General features: G+C 41.6%; 1 protein-coding gene across 1 annotated transcript in view; it reads right to left on the bottom strand.

Moving 5' to 3' along the window:
- The window catches only part of LOC117508930 (sodium- and chloride-dependent GABA transporter 2-like), a 77,291-nt gene that overhangs the window by 35,630 nt on the left and 23,193 nt on the right, over window positions 1–18,468 (bottom strand). Inside the window, 9 exon segments of the mRNA XM_034168767.1 lie at window positions 33–133; window positions 222–324; window positions 2,428–2,565; window positions 2,653–2,765; window positions 4,251–4,375; window positions 8,439–8,542; window positions 8,948–9,082; window positions 10,587–10,719; window positions 10,838–10,925. Of these exon segments, the coding sequence (XP_034024658.1) occupies window positions 33–133; window positions 222–324; window positions 2,428–2,565; window positions 2,653–2,765; window positions 4,251–4,375; window positions 8,439–8,542; window positions 8,948–9,082; window positions 10,587–10,719; window positions 10,838–10,925 (1,040 nt within the window).

Genomic DNA, 18,468 nt, shown 5'->3' on the forward strand with positions numbered 1-18,468 from the left:
GATACCATCTTACCAATGAAAACCCAACTCACCAGTGCAACCAGCGGAGTGAGGTAACACCAGCAGATTTTAAAGAATGAATTTGGGTGTATCCCTGTCATGTCCTTTATGATGACACTGATTCGTTCTGCACCTTGATAGACAAGGTTTAACAGAAAATATATAACAACCAGACTCCATTTTAGATGTAATTTTCAAGATTTGTTAAAATGGCGACTTACCGAATACCCAGCCCAGTACCAAACATTCAAACACACAGAGAAAGAGGATGCAGGCTCCATTACAGGCATAGTAGTCAAGCAACTGGAACACATACATTCCTCCCTGTGAACAAACAAAATTCCTATTAAACACTTTCCGATGCAGTATGTTGAGTATTTCTACAGGCACACTGGCAGCTTGAACAATCTCTAGGCATCCGTCTATCTCGTAAGGTAATGGTAGCACCGCAGTAGGAGGTCAGTCAGTCCTGTTGGGAACAGCGTCTTAAATGACTCAGCAGACCAATCCTTGCATGACCGTCCTTTCCGCACAGATCACAAGTAAACTCGGAGGGCGGGGTTGGGGCTGGGGGTTGTTATCTTTGTCTCCTTTGTCTCTGCTTTCTACGCTGTCTTTTTTCCTCTAACTGTTGGTTAAGTTTTTTCTCACCTCTTTTGAGGCCTTCGTAAATGGTATGACACCAGTAACTGCGGTCTTCAGTGAGTGATTCCCAGTTATCTGGATCAATTTCAGCGAGTTTCATGTCGCATTTACAGACATCTTTAAAGTGCAGTGCTGGGCGACCTACTGGACTGCGTCCTGACTCCAACTCTCCATAGATTCCTTTGGGATCCGGCTATCCTGCATACGGTACACGTGCCCCAGCCATTGTAAGCATCGCTGGCTGAGGAGGAGATGCATACTGAGGGAACAAGCTTGCTTCAGCACAGTAGTGTTGGAAATTTTGTCATGCCATGTGATGCCAAGAATCCGACGCAGACAACGAAGGTGGAAGCTTTCAAGACTGCTCTTCTGTCTGACATAGGTAGCCCAGGTTTCACTGCCATAGAGCAGCATACTTAGAATACATGCCTGGTAAACCTTGAGTTTGGTGTTTAGGGATAGCTGGTGTTTTCCCACACTCTCTTACTCAGTCTAACCAACACTCATGCAGCTTTTGCAATGCGTTTATCAATTTCTCTATCAAGGGACACGTTATTGGTGATAATAGAGCCCAGGTAGGTGAAGTGGTCAGTAACTTCAAGAACCTTATTATCAATTTTGATCGATGGAGGTGCAGAGACATTCTGCCCCATGACACTGGTCTTCTTTATGCTGATTGTTAGCCCAAACTGAGTGCACGCATGACAAAACTGGTTATCCAGGACTTGGAAACCCTCTTCTGTGTGTGAGATCAGGGCAGCATCGTCAGCGAACAACAATTCTCTGATGAGTACTCTGCGCACTTTTGTCTTCGCCCTCAGTCGAGCCAAGTTGAATAGCCTACCATCGCTTCTAGTAAGTAGACAGACTCCCTGTGATGAATGTCTGAACTAAAAGTCGAGCAGCATCGAGAAGAAAAAGCCAAAAAGAGTTGGTGCAAGTAGACAGCCTTGTCTTACTCCGCTCTGAATTGCAAAGGGCTCTGAAACTTCGCCACCATAGCTGACTACGCCCTGCATGTTTTCATGAAAGGCGATGATAATGTTGAGTAACTGAGGGGGGCAGCCAATCTTCCTTAGTAACTGGAACAGCCCTTTCCTACTTATGAGGTTGAAAGCCTTTGTGAGATCTGTGAAGGCAATATATAATGGCATCTGCTGTTCACGACATATAGCATTATAACAATCCAACACTGGTCATGGACCAGAAGTGGGTCCCTTGCAAGGCCCTCTCCCCACCCCTACTCAACAAAATCAGGTGTTTTCCAAACTCCTGGATCTAATAAACATGAATTTGAATGTTAGTGTTGAAATTATTTGGATGCAATCCATATTTTGACTACTTACATGATGGTACCCCTGAAGTGTAAATTGCCACTTTTCATAAATTACAAATTTTTGTCGTATTAATTATCTTCTAGCTTAGTCAGTAAACTTTGGACTTTAGCATACAATATATCAAACAAATTCTCATAACAAACACAATTCCCCAAGACAGGTTTGTATGGCACTGCAGTCAAAATAAAGACTTTATGTTCATTTTAAATATGTATTATTCCTAAAGTACATGTATTAAAATTCTGAAAGTGGAGGTTTGTTTTATAATTGTCTTTGGTATTGATCAAATAATCAATAATCATTGCTCTAGGGGTTGGTAAGGTTAGACTTTACTTGTGTAAAGTGCCTTGAGGCAGCTTTGTTGTGATTTGGCACTACATAAATTTTGGCTCATGGCCTAACATGTAGCACTTTGTCTCCTGCTTATCAAAACACCAGTACTGACCTCAGTCATCATGATGAGCTGAGAGAAGAAGCATATGAGGCAGAAAAGGAGCAGGAAATGTTCCCGTCGCCCTGCCTTGCGCAGTTGTCTTGGAAACATGTCTGTGATGGATGTTATCACCACTTCCATTGTAATAAACTAATCATAGAGTGAACAAGGCAGAATTCACAAGTTTCCACAATGAATGCAGTTTTCACAAGCAGTTCATGTTGCTGTGCATCTTACTTCTGTGTCCAGATCCAGGAGAATGAGCATGACAAAGAAACAAACAGACCATAGTTGAGGGAGAGGCATCATGACTACAGCCTGGGGGTATGCAATGAATGCCAGGCCTGGTCCTGGAGACATAAAAATGGAGGTGAGAGTTCATACTCATCCTGTGACTTTTTAATCAGAATAACACTCCCACCCCCACATCCAAGGCAGCTCCGCTTTTTCTTTTTTCATTTACATCAACCTGCCCTCCTACAAACTCACAAATGCATGATTTTATGCACATTAGTACCACTACTTCTGTCACGCAGGACAATTACATTTTATAAAAACATCACCTGTGTTTCCCAGCTGGCTTGGGAATGCCCTGGGATCCCCAGGGAAGGGTTACAGAACTTGGCGAAGGGAAGTGTGGGATGAGGTGCTTGCTATGCTGCCACTGCAATCCGGACCCGTTTAAGCCGTTGAGAATGAATGAATGAATCACCTGTGTGTTTCTCAGATGTAAGTTTTGAGGCTTGCTCTGCATTGTGTTTGTAATTCCTTCAACTTGCTCCCCTCGGAATGTGAACTCACGATCTCTGGCATGGAAGACTGATGCTCTGACAAGTTGGCCAAAAATGCAGGCTCTGGCCTGAGTGGCCAGAGTATCCTTTTGGCTGTCGGGGCGAGTGACACCTATTGATTACCATATGCACAGTGTTTCCTGCTGGCTTCTGTCACACTCACCCCCCCCCGAACCTCACTCCCATTCAGGAGCACGGCACCAATGTAGTGGCTTGCTCTGCATTATGTTGACTTTTTGGCTCCTTCTGATGATTTGAGGAAGAAGCCTCAAGCAGACCAGATTCAAAGGGGTGACCCTCTGCTTGAGCCATACTACAGACACAACTGACAATACAAATACACAGGAAACTTTGAAAGTCCATGCTGGTGTACAGGATGGGAGGCTTGCAGAAGAAGACACCCACTCCAACTTCTGGATGGAGCTGCACCTCAAACAGATAGAGAAAAAAAAAACAGAATCAGGCAGCAGAAAGACAACAAATATGGTATAATGTGTCAGCATTAAGCAAAAAGAAAACAGAAGAAATACTAAGGTGACTGCCGGCCACTAGCCCTAAGCTTCACTGTTGATAGCCAAACTGTGCAGATGCTTAATTAAAAAGAAACTAGTTCAGCGAGTTTGAACACGAGTTGTGTTTCGCAGCTTTACAACTTAGATCAAAGCTAAAAAGAAATGGGAGTAGATGGCAAAAAAAAAAAAAAAAACCCTAACTTTCTCTCTCACCCATGGCTGTCGTGGTCTCCATAAAACATTTATGGTTATTTACTTTAATTACCACAAATTAGTTCAGAAAAAAAATCTGTCCATCATAAAAGATTCCACACCAGCTCTCAAGTTAGCCAGTTGTTTGGATTTTAGAATTCTTTAACGAAATATTAAGCTTCCCATCATTCAATGTTTCATTTCAGGTTTATCAACATGTTCACATCTCAATTTACAAAAAGACAAGATGTCGGTGATGTTTTTATACGAGGGTCTTCATGTTCTGGAGCTAGGTGAAGGAAGATGGCCCAAGAAATTGTACCATTGATATTAACATTACCTGATTCTGCAACCTGTGCAATGGGAACACCCTGTTCATGAGCCATGAATCCCAGCACAGAAAAGACTGCAAAGCCAGCAACCACACTGGTAGCACTGTTCAGCAAACACAGCCACAGACAGTCTCTGCAATAAAACAAACAAACAAATAGATACAAACTAACAACAGGAAGTTACGACATGAACTGCCAAATAATTCTATGTCAGTTCAGACGGAGCTGTTGTGTGTGGGCCGCCAGAAGAGGAGGTACTGCTGGCCCACCACCAGAGGGCGCGCTGCCTGAAGTGTGGGCTTCAGGCACGAGAGGGCGCTGCCGCCATGGACACAGCCGGGGGTGACAGCTGTCACTCATTACCTCTTGACAGCTGTCACCCATCTACTCAACGTCCTCTCACTCCATAAAGACCAGACGTCATCTCCACCTCGTTGCCGAGATATCATATTTGTATATTGTGAGTGTTTGCAGGAGTACTGGTACCTCCGTCGGTGAAAGCTGAGAGAGCGTTGAAGGCACTCTTTTCCCCTGAGGAATCTACAGTACTCTGCAGTTATTGAGTGAGAGGTGGAGGTGGCATTCCCATCGCTGTTGTTACTGGGTGTACACACACCCACACTTGACTGTCTTTATTCTCGCCAGCAGTACCAGATCCGACAGTCGGGGACGGTGATCACCTGGGAATTCGGGACTTGGCGGCTCCAGTATTCACCAGGTTCTGTGGCGGCGGAAATCGTGTGGTTCCGGCTCTTCTCAGGACAGACGTCTTCTATCCTCGAGCCTGCCCACACATCACCTTTGTGGATTGACTGTAATTATATTCTGAGATTGTCTGTATGTTCGTTGTGCACATTTCACAACTTTAAATTGTTACCTTTTGGCTCATCTATTGGCCGTTCATTTGCGCCCCCTGTTGTGGGTCCGTGTCACTACACTTTCACAACAGGAGCTGTTTTTTTCATTGAGAAATTCATATTTTTTTTCCACTCATATAAAGTATTTTCAAAAACATTTTATATTAGAGGAACAATCTTTATGTTCTGTGACACTTTCATGGGCAAAAAAGCTTTGAAAGTTGTTCTGGTTTGCCCAGAACCACTCACCAATTCAAACTGGTGGACATTTTTAATAGGGGTCAAATGGGGTCCAAATTCAAAATTGGTGTAGTCCTGTTGAAAAGTATACCAAATTACTCATCTTGCCCATACAAGGTCTGTGAGAGAAGTATCCGACCTTATTATTTTTTTAAAAAACCATATGGATTTGAATCACGTGTGATTACATCAGCCAAGCTTGAACCCTCGTGGGCATGCGAGAGTTTTTTCACGCCTGTCGGTGACGTCATTCGCCTGTGACCACGCCTTGTGGAAGGAGTGGTCCAGCCCCCTCGTCGGAATTCCTTTGTCTGAGAAGTTGCTGAGAGACTGGCGCTGTGCTTGATCAAAATTTTTTCAAAAACTGTGAGGCACATCTGAGTGGACATCATTTGAGAAATTCAGCTGGTTTTCGGTGAAAATTTTAATGGCTGATGAGAGATTTTGGATTGTTTCTATCGCTGTAAGGACTTCCCATGGAGCGGGATGTCGTGCAGCGCTCCGAGGCGACGTCGTCATCCTGTTTCAAGCTGAAAACCTCCAAATTTAAGCCTCTGTTGACCCAGGACGTCGTGAGAGAACAGAGAACTTTTAGAAGAGGTTGGAATCAGCAGTTTATCCAGACATTCCACTGTTAAAGATTTTTTTTAATGAAAGTCGTGCGGATGGATTGGCGTGTCGGCTCGCAGCCGGCGCCGCGCGCCCTCCACAGGAAAAACACCTCCGTTGGAAGCCTTAAGGACAAGCTGGAACCTGCCCTGCTGTTAAACAATTTCTCAGATACTCACTCAACTGAAAGCCACCAAAAGCCGCCTGGATTTTACAAATGGTTATCAACACAGAGGTGTTTTTCCTGTGGCGGGCGAACAGGATGACGACGTCGCCTTGGAGCGCTGCGCGACGTCCCGCTCCGTGGAAAGTCCTTACAGCGATAGAAACAATCCAAAATCTCTCATCAGCCGTTAAAATTTACACCGAAAACCAGCTGAATTTCTCGAATGATGTCCACTCGGATGTGCCTCACAGTTTTGGAAAAGATTTTGACCAAGCACAGCGCCAGTCTCTCAGCAACTTCTCAGACAATGAAAATCCGACAAGGGGGCTGGACCACTCCTCCCACAAGGCGTGCTCACATGCGAATGACGTCACCGACAGGCGTGAAAAAACTCACGCATGCGCACGAGGGTTCAAGCTTGGCTGATGTAATCACACGTGATTCAAATCCATATAGTTTTTTTTTTTTAAATAAAACTGTCGGTTTCTTTTCTAATAGACCTCGTAATCCAAAAAAATATAGGCTAACACTTTACTTGAAGGTATCATCATAATAATGACATGACACTGTCATAATTGTTACATGACACAGTCATGAACGTGTCATAAACATTATGTTTATGACATAAAACATTTATGACTGCTGTCATTAAGTGTCATTCAGTTTTTCTAATGAAAAGTTGACATTAATCAACGTGACATGACCAGAAGTTGTCTTTGTCATGACAACTTGTCATTAAATGTGTTTGGGATGTCCTTATTATGACAAATTGACAGTGACACGAGAAAATGCCTTTGTCAACTTGATTAATGTCAAGTTGTTATAATCAAGAGAACCCCCAAAAAATGTCAACTTGCCATTACAAAAACCGAATGACACTTAATGACAGCAGTCGTAAATGTGTATGACATTGACATAATGTTTATGACACATTCATGACTGTGTCATGTAAGAGTTATGACAGTGTCATGTCACTGTCATGACAACACCCTCAAGTAAAGTGTTACCAAATATAGTTATCCTCATCACCAACCTCCTGTTATGTCACTATGACAGGAAGAGAAACTAAAGCTGGAAATTTTTGGTAAGGTTCAACTGGGGTTCAGAATTGGAGACTGTAAGATGATGGCAGGGGAGAGTGCAGCTAGATTGCATTGGATGGTGATTTTGAGATGACTTTAGCAGTGAAGGAGAGGAAGAGCGTGAGAGCGGAACCAAGGGTCAGATGGTGGAAGCTGAATGAGGAAGACTGTCCTGAGAAATTCAGGGAGAAGGTCATACAGGCACTGGATGAAGATGAAGTTATTTTGGACAACTGGAAAAAGACTGTAGCCATGATAAGGGAGACAGGAAGGCGTTGTGTGTGACATCTGGACGGTGAAAGGAAGACAAGGAGACTTGATAGTGGAATGAACATGTTCAGGAATGTATGAGGAGGATGATGTTAGCAAAAAAAATTATGACAGCCGGATAGGTGAGAAAGTAGACAGGAGGACAAGAAGTGGCTTCAGGTGAAAAGACGAGGGAGGTTACAATGTGAGACAGGTTTATAAATATTATTTTTGATTCTTTCTATAGTTATTGTTTGATTTATTTATTTATTTTAGGCACTGGGTGGGTATTGGACTGTAAATATCCTGTATTTACGTGGTGATGTAAGTAAGTTGTCATTTATTTAATATTGGAAAAGTGAGAAGGTGGTAGGAATTTATAAGTATATACTTCTTCCTGCTCCTTTTCAAGCATTCTGTCTTTGTTACCATATTTATCTTGTGATTTTTTTCTAATTCATGTTTGAATTATTTTAAATAAATTAATTAATTCAAAAGAAACGTGGCTAAGGAAAGGGCATGTAGCTGGAGTTGAACACGAAAGAAGAAGAAAAGGACGAATAGCAGGGTGTATAGTTAGAAGGATGCTGAGTTTGGAGACACCAGGCAGGAGGAGAAGAAGGAGGCCAAAGAGGAGGTTTGTGGATGTGGTGAAGGAGGACATGCAGGTAGCTGGTGTGACAAAGGAAGATGCAGAAGCCAGGGTGAGACTGAAATGGATGATCTGCTGTGGCGACCCCTAACGGGAGCAGCCAAAAGAAGAAGACGACCCTGTCTGATTCCTTTTTTAATGTTTCTTAAATCTACTTATTTGTGTGGCCATAAGCGTAATTGATGTTTGCTGTGCTTAAGAATTTAATTCACACTGTTGTTTTTGTTTATGTCACATCTACTTGTCCATTTCATGTAAAACTATGATTATTTTGTAAATTATTTGTACTTTTTATTTGAGTATTTGTGTCTTGTTACGTTTTCGCTCCATCAGACACTTGCCTGTAGCAGTTATTGTTGTAGGTGTTGTAGCTGCTAAGCCCAGTTAAAATTCCCACACCCACACTGTATGAGAAGAAGATCTGAGCTCCGGCCTCCATCCAAACCTGTCTCAAGACAGAAATTAAGAATAAGATAGTTTTACTGAACATGGTTTTACCCAGATGATTTGCCAGTATCTGAATGAGTGAATGAATGATATTGTGTTCTGTCAAGAATGGATTCATCCTAATTTTGGAAAGAAAATCTAATGAAAAACCCACTGGAAATGGTGTAATATGCACAAGAGAAGTGCAAACAAGTAGAATAGCATATAACACAAGTTATACAAGTATACAAGTTAATAACTTGTACACTTGTTTTCTGATTAACATCACTTTGAGCAGATGGGATGAATTCATCAATGAAATCACCTGGTGGAGTTGGTGGTTACAAAGAAAATCTGCACCCTCTAGGCCCTTTCTGGAATAAGTTTAACCCCTATGCTCTACAGTCTTCAAATATGATACTACCTGAGGATCTGTGAGATGTGATGGTTCAGGTAGAAGATAAAACTTCACTCCCTCAATAGCCCCAGGAAGCGAGAGTCCACGGATCAGCAGGGTGAACAACATTATATAGGGAAAGGTAGCAGTGAAATAAACCACCTGGGGGAAAAACATCAGTGTAACAATAAATAAATAAAAATAATTTCTATTTCAATTTATTTTCATTTATATAGCATCAAATCATAACAAAGTTGCCTCAAGACGCAAGTAAGGTCTAACCTTACCAACCCCCAGAGCAAGCACACAGGTGACATGGTAAGGAAAAACTCCCACTGAGTTGAGACTCAGAGGGAGGAACCTTGGGGTAAAAAAATGGGTAGACTTCTTATTCACCCAAGGGACACAAAGTAGTCCTGCAACCCCTGAGAATGCAAAGCCCGGGCCAGTACGTAGGGTTTAATTAGGTCAGCTAAGTAGGGAGGTTCCAGTCCATGAACAATTTCATAGGTTAGTAGCAGAACCTTGAAATCTGATCTCACTGGGCCAGGAAGCCAGTGAAGAGATGCATAAATGGGTGAATGTGGTCAAACTTTCTGCTTTGTGTCAAAAGTTTGGCAGCAGCATTTTGAACCAATTGAAGACCCCTAATGCTGGACTGTGGTAAACCAGAAAATAGAACATTGCAGTAGTCCAGTCTAGAAGAGACAAAAGCATGAATCAGGGTCTCAGCATCGGCCATAGACAAGATGGGACAAATCTTCGCTATATTTTGCATGTGGAAGAAAGCAGTCCTCGTAATATCTCTAATGTGGAGGTCAAAGGACAACGTAGGATCAAAAATTACCCCAAGGTTCCTCACTTTGTCAGTGTGATGTATGACACATGAGCCTAGGCTAAGCGTTAGCTGGTCAAATTGATGCCGATGTCTCACTGGACCAAGAACCATCGTTTCAGTCTTATCAGAGTTTAAAAGGAGGAAGCTGCTAGGCATCCAGCTTCTCACTGATGCAAGGCAATTTTCTGAGGATCTTACGTGGATAAGATTACCAGCAGTTATTGGCATGTATAACTGAATATCATCACCATAGCAGTGAAAGGTAATCCTAAAACACCACAATATGTACCCAAGGGGGGCTATATACAGGGAGAAAAGCAGGGGGCCTAAGATGGACTCCTGTGCAACCCCATGTTTCATGTCACTAAGCTTAGAGGTAGTGTTACTGTACAAAAAAACACAGTGAGGAAGACTGGTCAGGTATGATGTCAACCATGCAAGGGCACTCCCAGTAATCCCAAAATGATTCTCCAGCCTATCGAGTAGAATATGATGATCCACGGTATCAAATGCAGCACTAAGATCTAACAGCGACAGAACCATAGTGGTGTCCGAATCCATTGCAAACAGATGATCATTCACTACTTTCCTGAGAGCTGTCTCTATGGAATGGTATTTTTTAAAAACAGACTGCAGTGGCTTGAAAAGATTATTCTCAGTAAGGTGGTCCACGAGCTGCCATGAAACCACCTTTTCCAGAATTTTAGAGCAAAATGATACATTTGATATCGGCCGATAGTTTTTCAATACACTCGGGTCAAGATTAGATTTCTTAATTAATAAATACTGTAAAATTGTCTGTTACCACCATTTTTTTGGTTCTAGTACCTTTCCTGTTGACCTGACCCCTTTCCAAATACAAAAGTAACAGATGATCCACATAGCGATTAGGCACAACAGCATCTCCCACCTGATGCCACCGATCTGCTCAATACCTCCTGACAGAGCCAACACTCGTCTCCTGTGTGGAAAAACACAGATGATACAAAATAATCTTTTTTTTCTCTTAATAAATACTATTTTTGATACTGATAAAAAAAATATTTTGATCAAGAGGACAAATTAATTCATTTACATACTCCCAGAATTCTCTGGCAGCAGAGGTTCCATTGGTCTGGTTTGTCCATTTGGAGGTGCTATTTGGTACTGAAATGTCAACACAGTCATCTGACAGGATAAGAAGAAAGACATTATTTTGAAAATGATTCACTGGAAGGATAATGTTCAAATTACCCAAATACTACAGATGTACAGTATATGCTGGATTTCAGCATTTTTTTGCTGAAGTCTAAAAGCATGACGTCAGATACCTCTCTGTTCATACACAAGGACATCTAAGAACTCGGAGGGAGAGAGAGAGAGAGAGAGAGAGAGAGAGAGAGAGAGAGAGAGAGAGAGAGAGAGAGAGCGAGAGAGAGAGCGAGAGAGAGATGAGCTAAATATTACCGTATTTTCTACACCATAAGGCGCAGCGGATAAAGCGCGCCCTCAATTGGCGGGTACTTAACCCTTACAAAAGGCGCACGCTAAAACATATAGTCTACAAAAAAAAAAAAAAAAAAGGTCACGGAAGCAAAACGGTGAGTTTATTTGAACTTTTTAACAACTTTGAACTACCGGTAGTCAACAATATGGTACTCACATTATTTTTTTATTATGCCTCTGTCACAAATCCATCGAAGTCCTCGTCTTCTGTGTCTGAATTGAACAGCTGGGCAATTTCGCCATCAAACACGCCAGGTTCCCGCTCATCTTCCCTCTCATTGCTGTCGTTTTTGCCTTCAGCCGAATGGTGACTATAGAGACGCTTCTCCTGGCTGTTCTTTGTTCAATGACCCATTGCTCGAGTTGGTCTTCTAGCTGTGGCCACCTCGCTTTGTTTCCACGGAAACTCCATTTGGTCTTTTTAACTCGGCACAGTTCATTTTCTTGTTTCCTTTCGCAGCTGCTCTATTCCCATGAACAACCGCGTAACTGATAGCCTGCAGTTTGAATTGTGCCTCGTAAGCATGTCTCTTTGCTGGCGCCATTTTCGGGGGTCCTTAGACAAACAAATGTTGTTTTGCAGATACCTGTAGTATACGGTAACTACCAGAGGAGTGGCGGAGGTAAGTGTATGTACCACGGACTCACGGACTCTTCTCTGATTGGTTTATCGCTGGCAGCGTACGTACTCTACGCTACCAGCGTACGTACTTTACGTATTACGTAATGTTCTCCGATTGGTTTATCGCTGCCAGGGTACGTACTCTACGCTGCCAGCGTACGTACTTTACGTATTACGTCTTTGTGTCAGCGGGAAATGGTCCGATATTCCGACAGTCAAAGACAACGTCGGTCGTTTTTACAGATTTTGGAATTCAGTGCGCACATAAGGCGCACCGGATTATAGGGCGCACGGCCGATTTTTGTGAAAATTTAAGGCTTTTAGGTGCGCCTTATGGTGCGGAAAATACGGTAAATGATACATTTTCTGCATTCTTCACTTTGGATTTATCTTGTGTGTGCAGATATCTCTCAAGGAGCTTGTGTTCAAAGGATCTAGGATGCACATCTGCCCTGACTTTAGCACTGGAGTGAAGGAAAAACAATGTTCTTTACTCCAGCTCAAAAGCGCCTTCGTGAGCTGGAAATAAAGTATGCTCTGCTGTATCCTGCTGTCCTTCGAGTCATCACTGATGATGATATTTCTCTCTTGTTTCAGTCTTCTGATGAAGCAGATGCGTACATTCGAAAAGTCACCATAAAGACTGTGATTAATGTTTACTTTTTGTATCTCAATTAAGGTGTGTATGGCTATGTGCTTCTCACCTCACCTGATGAGTGTTTGCCGTAAAGTGATCGTCATGACATAGTGTGGTGTTGTTGCTATATATATATATATATATATATATATATATATATATATATATATATATATATATATATATATATATATATATATATATACATATATATATATATATATTCCAATTCAACTGGTCCTGACATGGCAGTTTATATATTGTTTGTTGAGCATGAATAATTAATCTATTCCATTATTCAATGTATGAAACATTTTCCCTTTGGACATCCCGTGTGTGTGTGTGTGTGTGTGTGTTTTTTTTCTATTCGTGATTGTTTGTTGATCAACACAGGGAAATGACTATTTGTCTAAAAAGATTTCTATGCCCCGCCGCTTGCGCCGCGAGGCGGGGCATATAGCATCCAGGTTGTCCGTCCGTCCGGTCTTCCTTCTGTCCGTCTGTTTGTCAGTCCGTCCATCTGTCCAGCCGCAATTCGTTTGGCGCAACGTAGCTTGGCACCTATTGCTCGCAAAAAACTTTATATTTGGTGGGTACATGCCTTGGAGGAGTACTTCGCATGGGTTCGAAGGTCAGTGACCTTGACCTACTTTTAAAGGTCACCAGTGTCACCAGTGGTCAGAACTATCAAATCCTTCGCCGCAACATAGCTCCGCACCTATTGCTTGCAGAAACTTCATATTTGGTAGGTACATGCCTTGGAGGAGTACTTTGCATGGGTTCGAAGGTCAGTGACCTTGACCTACTTTTAAAGGTCACCAGTGGTCACAACTTTCAAATCCTTCGCCGCAATGTAGCTCGGTACCTATTGCTCACAGAAACTTCATATTTGATGGGTACATGCTTTGGAGGAGTACTTCGCATCAGTTCGAAGGTCGGTGGCCTTGACCTACTGTTCAAGGTCACCAATGGTCACAAATGTCAAATCCTTCACCTGAAATTTGTTCGCCACAATGTACCTCAGCACCGATTGCTTGCAAAAACTTCATATTTGGTGGAGGAGTACTTTGCATGTGTTGAAAGGCCGGTGACCTTGACCTACTTTTAAAAAATTACCAATAGTTGCATTTGTTCGAAGGCTACCGACTTTTTATGGTCACTGTTGGCCAGATCCTCCAAATAAATATAATATCAATCTCCAGTTTTTCCACTGTGTATCCCAGTTTACATCAAACACATGAGGGTTCAACCAAATACCTGCCCCACACATGGACATATTACTGCACTTTACATGGAAAATAGTACTGTGTGCGGGGCATTTCAGTGGTGGGCACAGTACTGCTAATCCACTAACCGCTAATTATTGAAGATAATGTTTTCATTGTTGGATTAGCTTTTCAGATAACTTTGAAAACCATTATCAGACTAATTATCTTCCGATAAGTTTTGGTTAGATCATTTTTAGACCACTAAGGTATTTTTGCAGATGCGGTAAACAAAGCTGAAGTTACAAACATTTATGAAACCTAAAAGCAGTTGAGTATCTACCTGTTAAATGTTTTGTAGTAGATGCACAGTTCTATCCTCCGTAAACAGAGGAAAGCTGGTTCTAAAAGAAACCATTCGATCCCCTGCAGAAAAGAGAACTGGCCACAGAAGAAACAAAAAAAAAAAAGCTCATTTCTTTTGATCCCATACTGATATGCGGGCAATATCACCCAAGTCAACCAGAGGCATACAGTTTTAACTTATGGTTAAAATTTTAACTAAACTAATTTCTGACAAGTTATTTAAATTAACGTCACATCTGAAGTTTTATAAAGCAAAAATATCAGATATATGTTTTAGTTTTAAAGTAATGCACTAATTTTGAAGGTTTTAGTGTGGAGATGTTGTGCCCAGCAGTGCATTATGGGTAATGTCAGTACATTCACGACAGAAGAAATGCATTTGAGGCGCTCTGATCAGGCTCCACACGGACAACAGCATCAAACTCTTTGTATATTGTGCCTAAAACTCTCATGAATATATTCTCTGGGTTTATAGATGTTGTTATTGTGTTTGTTTTATGTAAAAATGCCAGAAGAAGCTCAGGTTACTTCTCATTATTTTCAATTGGAAACATTGCAATCTATTCCTATTTGCTATTTAGAGTCCTGCTTATGTCAAACAGTCTGTCGTCTTTGTTCCAGAGTAATATATATATATATATATATATATATATATATATATATATATATATATATATATATATATATATATATATATATATATATATAAGATGTCTGAAATTCAGTATTCGCCCGACACCAGTAGATCATGGCAGTGTTCTATTTATTTTGACACCGGTTATATCAGATGGTTATCTAATTACAACATGGCTTTTTTTTTTAAATGCCTTTTTTTTTTTTTACAAATAAAAAATGACATATTTTACAAAAGCACATTTATCTGTAAACACCAACACACGACATGACACACCTCACATTAACATGTTGGTTTACATAGAATGAATGAGTCGACCAATCAGTGTTAAAGGAGGCACATTTTACCCATAATCCCTTTAACATTTGTCTGTTTGTTAAAAAAATTCTGAATTAGTGCATTATTCAACATTAAAAGATATGTTATATTTTAACTTTGTACAAATGACAGAATCGACATTAATGGAGTTAGTCTATCAGTATTAATTTTATTTATAAACCACACCATAATTCAGCACTGCTTTATTTTCCAAGACCTCCGCCTCACGGTGATGCTGTTATTGAGTAGAGAGTTGAGCTTTGCTGCTCAATTGCTGCTCTGCTGGAAGTTATGTAATAAACAGGAGTTTCCAGCTGTGGGCAGGCTGCACAAAGACAGAGGTACTGACTCATTGTTTGGGTCTGTGGTTGCCTTTGATACTACCAGAAGTTAAAACTCAAAATGAGCTTGTTAGTAGTTGCAAGTGTACTGGAGACAATACTGGAAGTTATCGAATATCTGTAACTTCCGATAAATTTATGGGTGGGTTGTCGGTTTAGCTTTATAAAAGATAACTTTTCAGTTAGCTGATTATCTGTTATCAAAGCAAATTTTTTTGGTTATCTGTGCCCAACACTGGGTCTAACTATGTTTCAGCTTGAATTATAGTTTTTGCTGTGTGTGTTTTGTGAGTGTATATGGGTTTCTGTGTATGTTTGTATATGTGTAATTGTGATTGTTTGTGTGGCTATTTGCTCTCATGCTCGTACTTTTGAAATTCTCTTTTTACTTTGTATAACTTTTTCAATTTATTTTTCTCTCTTTGATCATGGTTAATGATCTTTATATTATTCATGTAAACATTAGGATTCTTTCGCCTAAAACTGACCAGCTTAGGGCTTGGCTTACCTACAATAAACCAAGTATAATTACTATATCCGAAACATGGCTTTCTTCTATAAACTCAGACTAAATATTTCTGTGGAAAGTTATCAATCAATCAATCAATCAATTTTTTTTTATATAGCGCCAAATCACAACAAACAGTTGCCCCAAGGCGCCTTATGGCAAGGCCATACAATAATTATGTAAAACCCCAACGGTCAAAACGACCCCCTGTGAGCAAGCACTTGGCTACAGTGGGAAGGAAAAACTCCCTTTTAACAGGAAGAAACCTCCAGCAGAACCAGGCTCAGGGAGGGGCAGTCTTCTGCTGGGACTGGTTGGGACTGAAACAAGTCCGCTCTGAACAAAGTTATATTTGTTCAGAGCGGACAGAGGCTCTAGCACACACAAGGCCAAGTACTGGTCAAATAACCAATCTACCAAGGCCCACGGGAGAGTCAAATGACCCCAAGATCCCCTGTGGAGAGCTACGTCTGTAAAGTACTTCTGAAAGGGCTGCTGAAATGTACCAAAAAACACACCAAAAGAAAACTTTGTTTTCTGGATTTTATTGAAATGTACTAAAATGTACCAAAAAACACACCAGAAAACCAAAATATATACAATAGGTACAGGTGGCCACTTTTGTATCTTCAAATTTTCAATCATATCCTGTTTTTCCAAAGGAGAAACCAGCCAGTTTTGAAGTGCTCTTTGTTAAAGTGATTTTACATGAAAATAAACATTTAATAATAGGTAACATTATAGACCTCCAAATTCTCCTTTTGAATCTGTAAAAAAACATTGTACGAGGTCTGTCAATAAAGTATAGGTCCTTTTTATTTTTTTCAAAAACTATATGGATTTCATTCATATGTTTTTACGTCAGACATGCTTGAACCCTCGTGCGCATGCGTGAGTTTTTCCACGCCTGTCGGTGACGTCATTCGCCTGTGAGCACTCCTTGTGGGAGGAGTCGTCCAGCCCCTCGTCGGAATTCCTTTGTCTGAGAAGTTGCTGAGAGACTGGCGCTTTGTTTGATCAAAATTTTTTCTAAACCTGTGAGGCACATCGAAGTGGACACGGTTCGAAAAATTAAGCTGGTTTTCGGTAAAAATTTTAACGGCCGATGAGAGATTTTGAGGTGATACTGTCGCTTTAAGGACTTCCCACGCAGTGGGACGTCGCGCAGCGCTCTCAGGCGCCGTCGTCCGCCTGTTTCAAGCTGAAAACCTCCACATTTCAGGCTCTATTGATCCAGGACGTCGTGAGAACAGAGAAGTTTCAGAAGAAGTCGGTTTATCCGGATATTCCACTGTTAAAGGAGATTTTTTTAATGAAAGACGTGCGGATGGATTGCAGCGTCGGCTCGCAGCCGCCGCGACGCTCCGCCACAGGAAAAACACCTCTGTTGGAAGCCTTAAGGACAAGTTGGAACATGCCCAACTGTTAAACAATTTCTCAGATACTCACTCCACTGAAAGCCATCAAAAGCCGCCTGGATTTTACAAATGGTTATCAACACGGAGGTGTTTTTCCTGTGCCGCCGCACCGCGCTGGCTGCGTCCCGACGAGCGGACCCGTCCGCACGTCTTTCATTAAAAAAAGCTCCTTTAACAGTGGAATATCCGGATAAAATGCTGAAACCGACTTCTTCTGAAACTTCTCTGTTCTCTCACGACATCCTGGATCAATAGAGCCTGAAATGTGGAGGTTTTCAGCTTGAAACAGGCTGACGACGGCACCTGGGAGCGCTGTGCGACGTCCCACTGCGTGAGAAGTCCTTAAAGCAACAGTATCACCTCAAAATCTCTCATCAGCCTTTAAAAGTTTCACCGAAAACCAGCTTAATTTTTCGAACCGTGTCCACTTCGATGTGTCTCACAGGTTTAGAAAAAATTTTGATCAAACAAAGCACCAGTCTCTCAGCAACTTCTCAGACAAAGGAATACCGACGAGGGGCTGGACGACTCCTCCCACAAGGAGTGCTCACAGGCGAATGACGTCACCGACAGGCGTGGAAAAACTCACGCATGCGCATGAGGGTTCAAGCATGTCTGACGTAAAAACATATGAATGAAATCCGTATAGTTTTTGAATCAATCAATCAATCAGTCAATCAATTTTTTTATATAGCGCCAAATCACAACAAACAGTTGCCCCAAGGCGCTTTATATTGTAAGGCAAGGCCATACAATAATTATGTAAAACCCCAACAGTCAAAACGACCCCCTGTGAGCAAGCACTTGGCTACAGTGGGAAGGAAAAACTCCCTTTTAACAGGAAGAAACCTCCAGCAGAACCAGGCTCAGGGAGGGGCAGTCTTCTGCTGGGACTGGTTGGGTGAGGGAGAGAACCAGGAAAAAGACATGCTGTGGAGGGGAGCAGAGATCGATCACTAATGATTAAATGCAGAGTGGTGCATACAGAGCAAAAAGAGAAAGAAACAGTGCATCATGGGAACCCCCCAGCAGTCTACGTCTATAGCAGCATAACTAAGGGATGGTTCAGGGTCACCTGATCCAGCCCTAACTATAAGCTTTAGCAAAAAGGAAAGTTTTAAGCCTAATCTTAAAAGTAGAGAGGGTGTCTGTCCCCCTGATCTGAATTGGGAGCTG

Source organism: Thalassophryne amazonica, chromosome 4 (genome assembly GCF_902500255.1).
Source record: "Thalassophryne amazonica chromosome 4, fThaAma1.1, whole genome shotgun sequence".
Classification (NCBI taxonomy): domain Eukaryota; kingdom Metazoa; phylum Chordata; class Actinopteri; order Batrachoidiformes; family Batrachoididae; genus Thalassophryne; species Thalassophryne amazonica.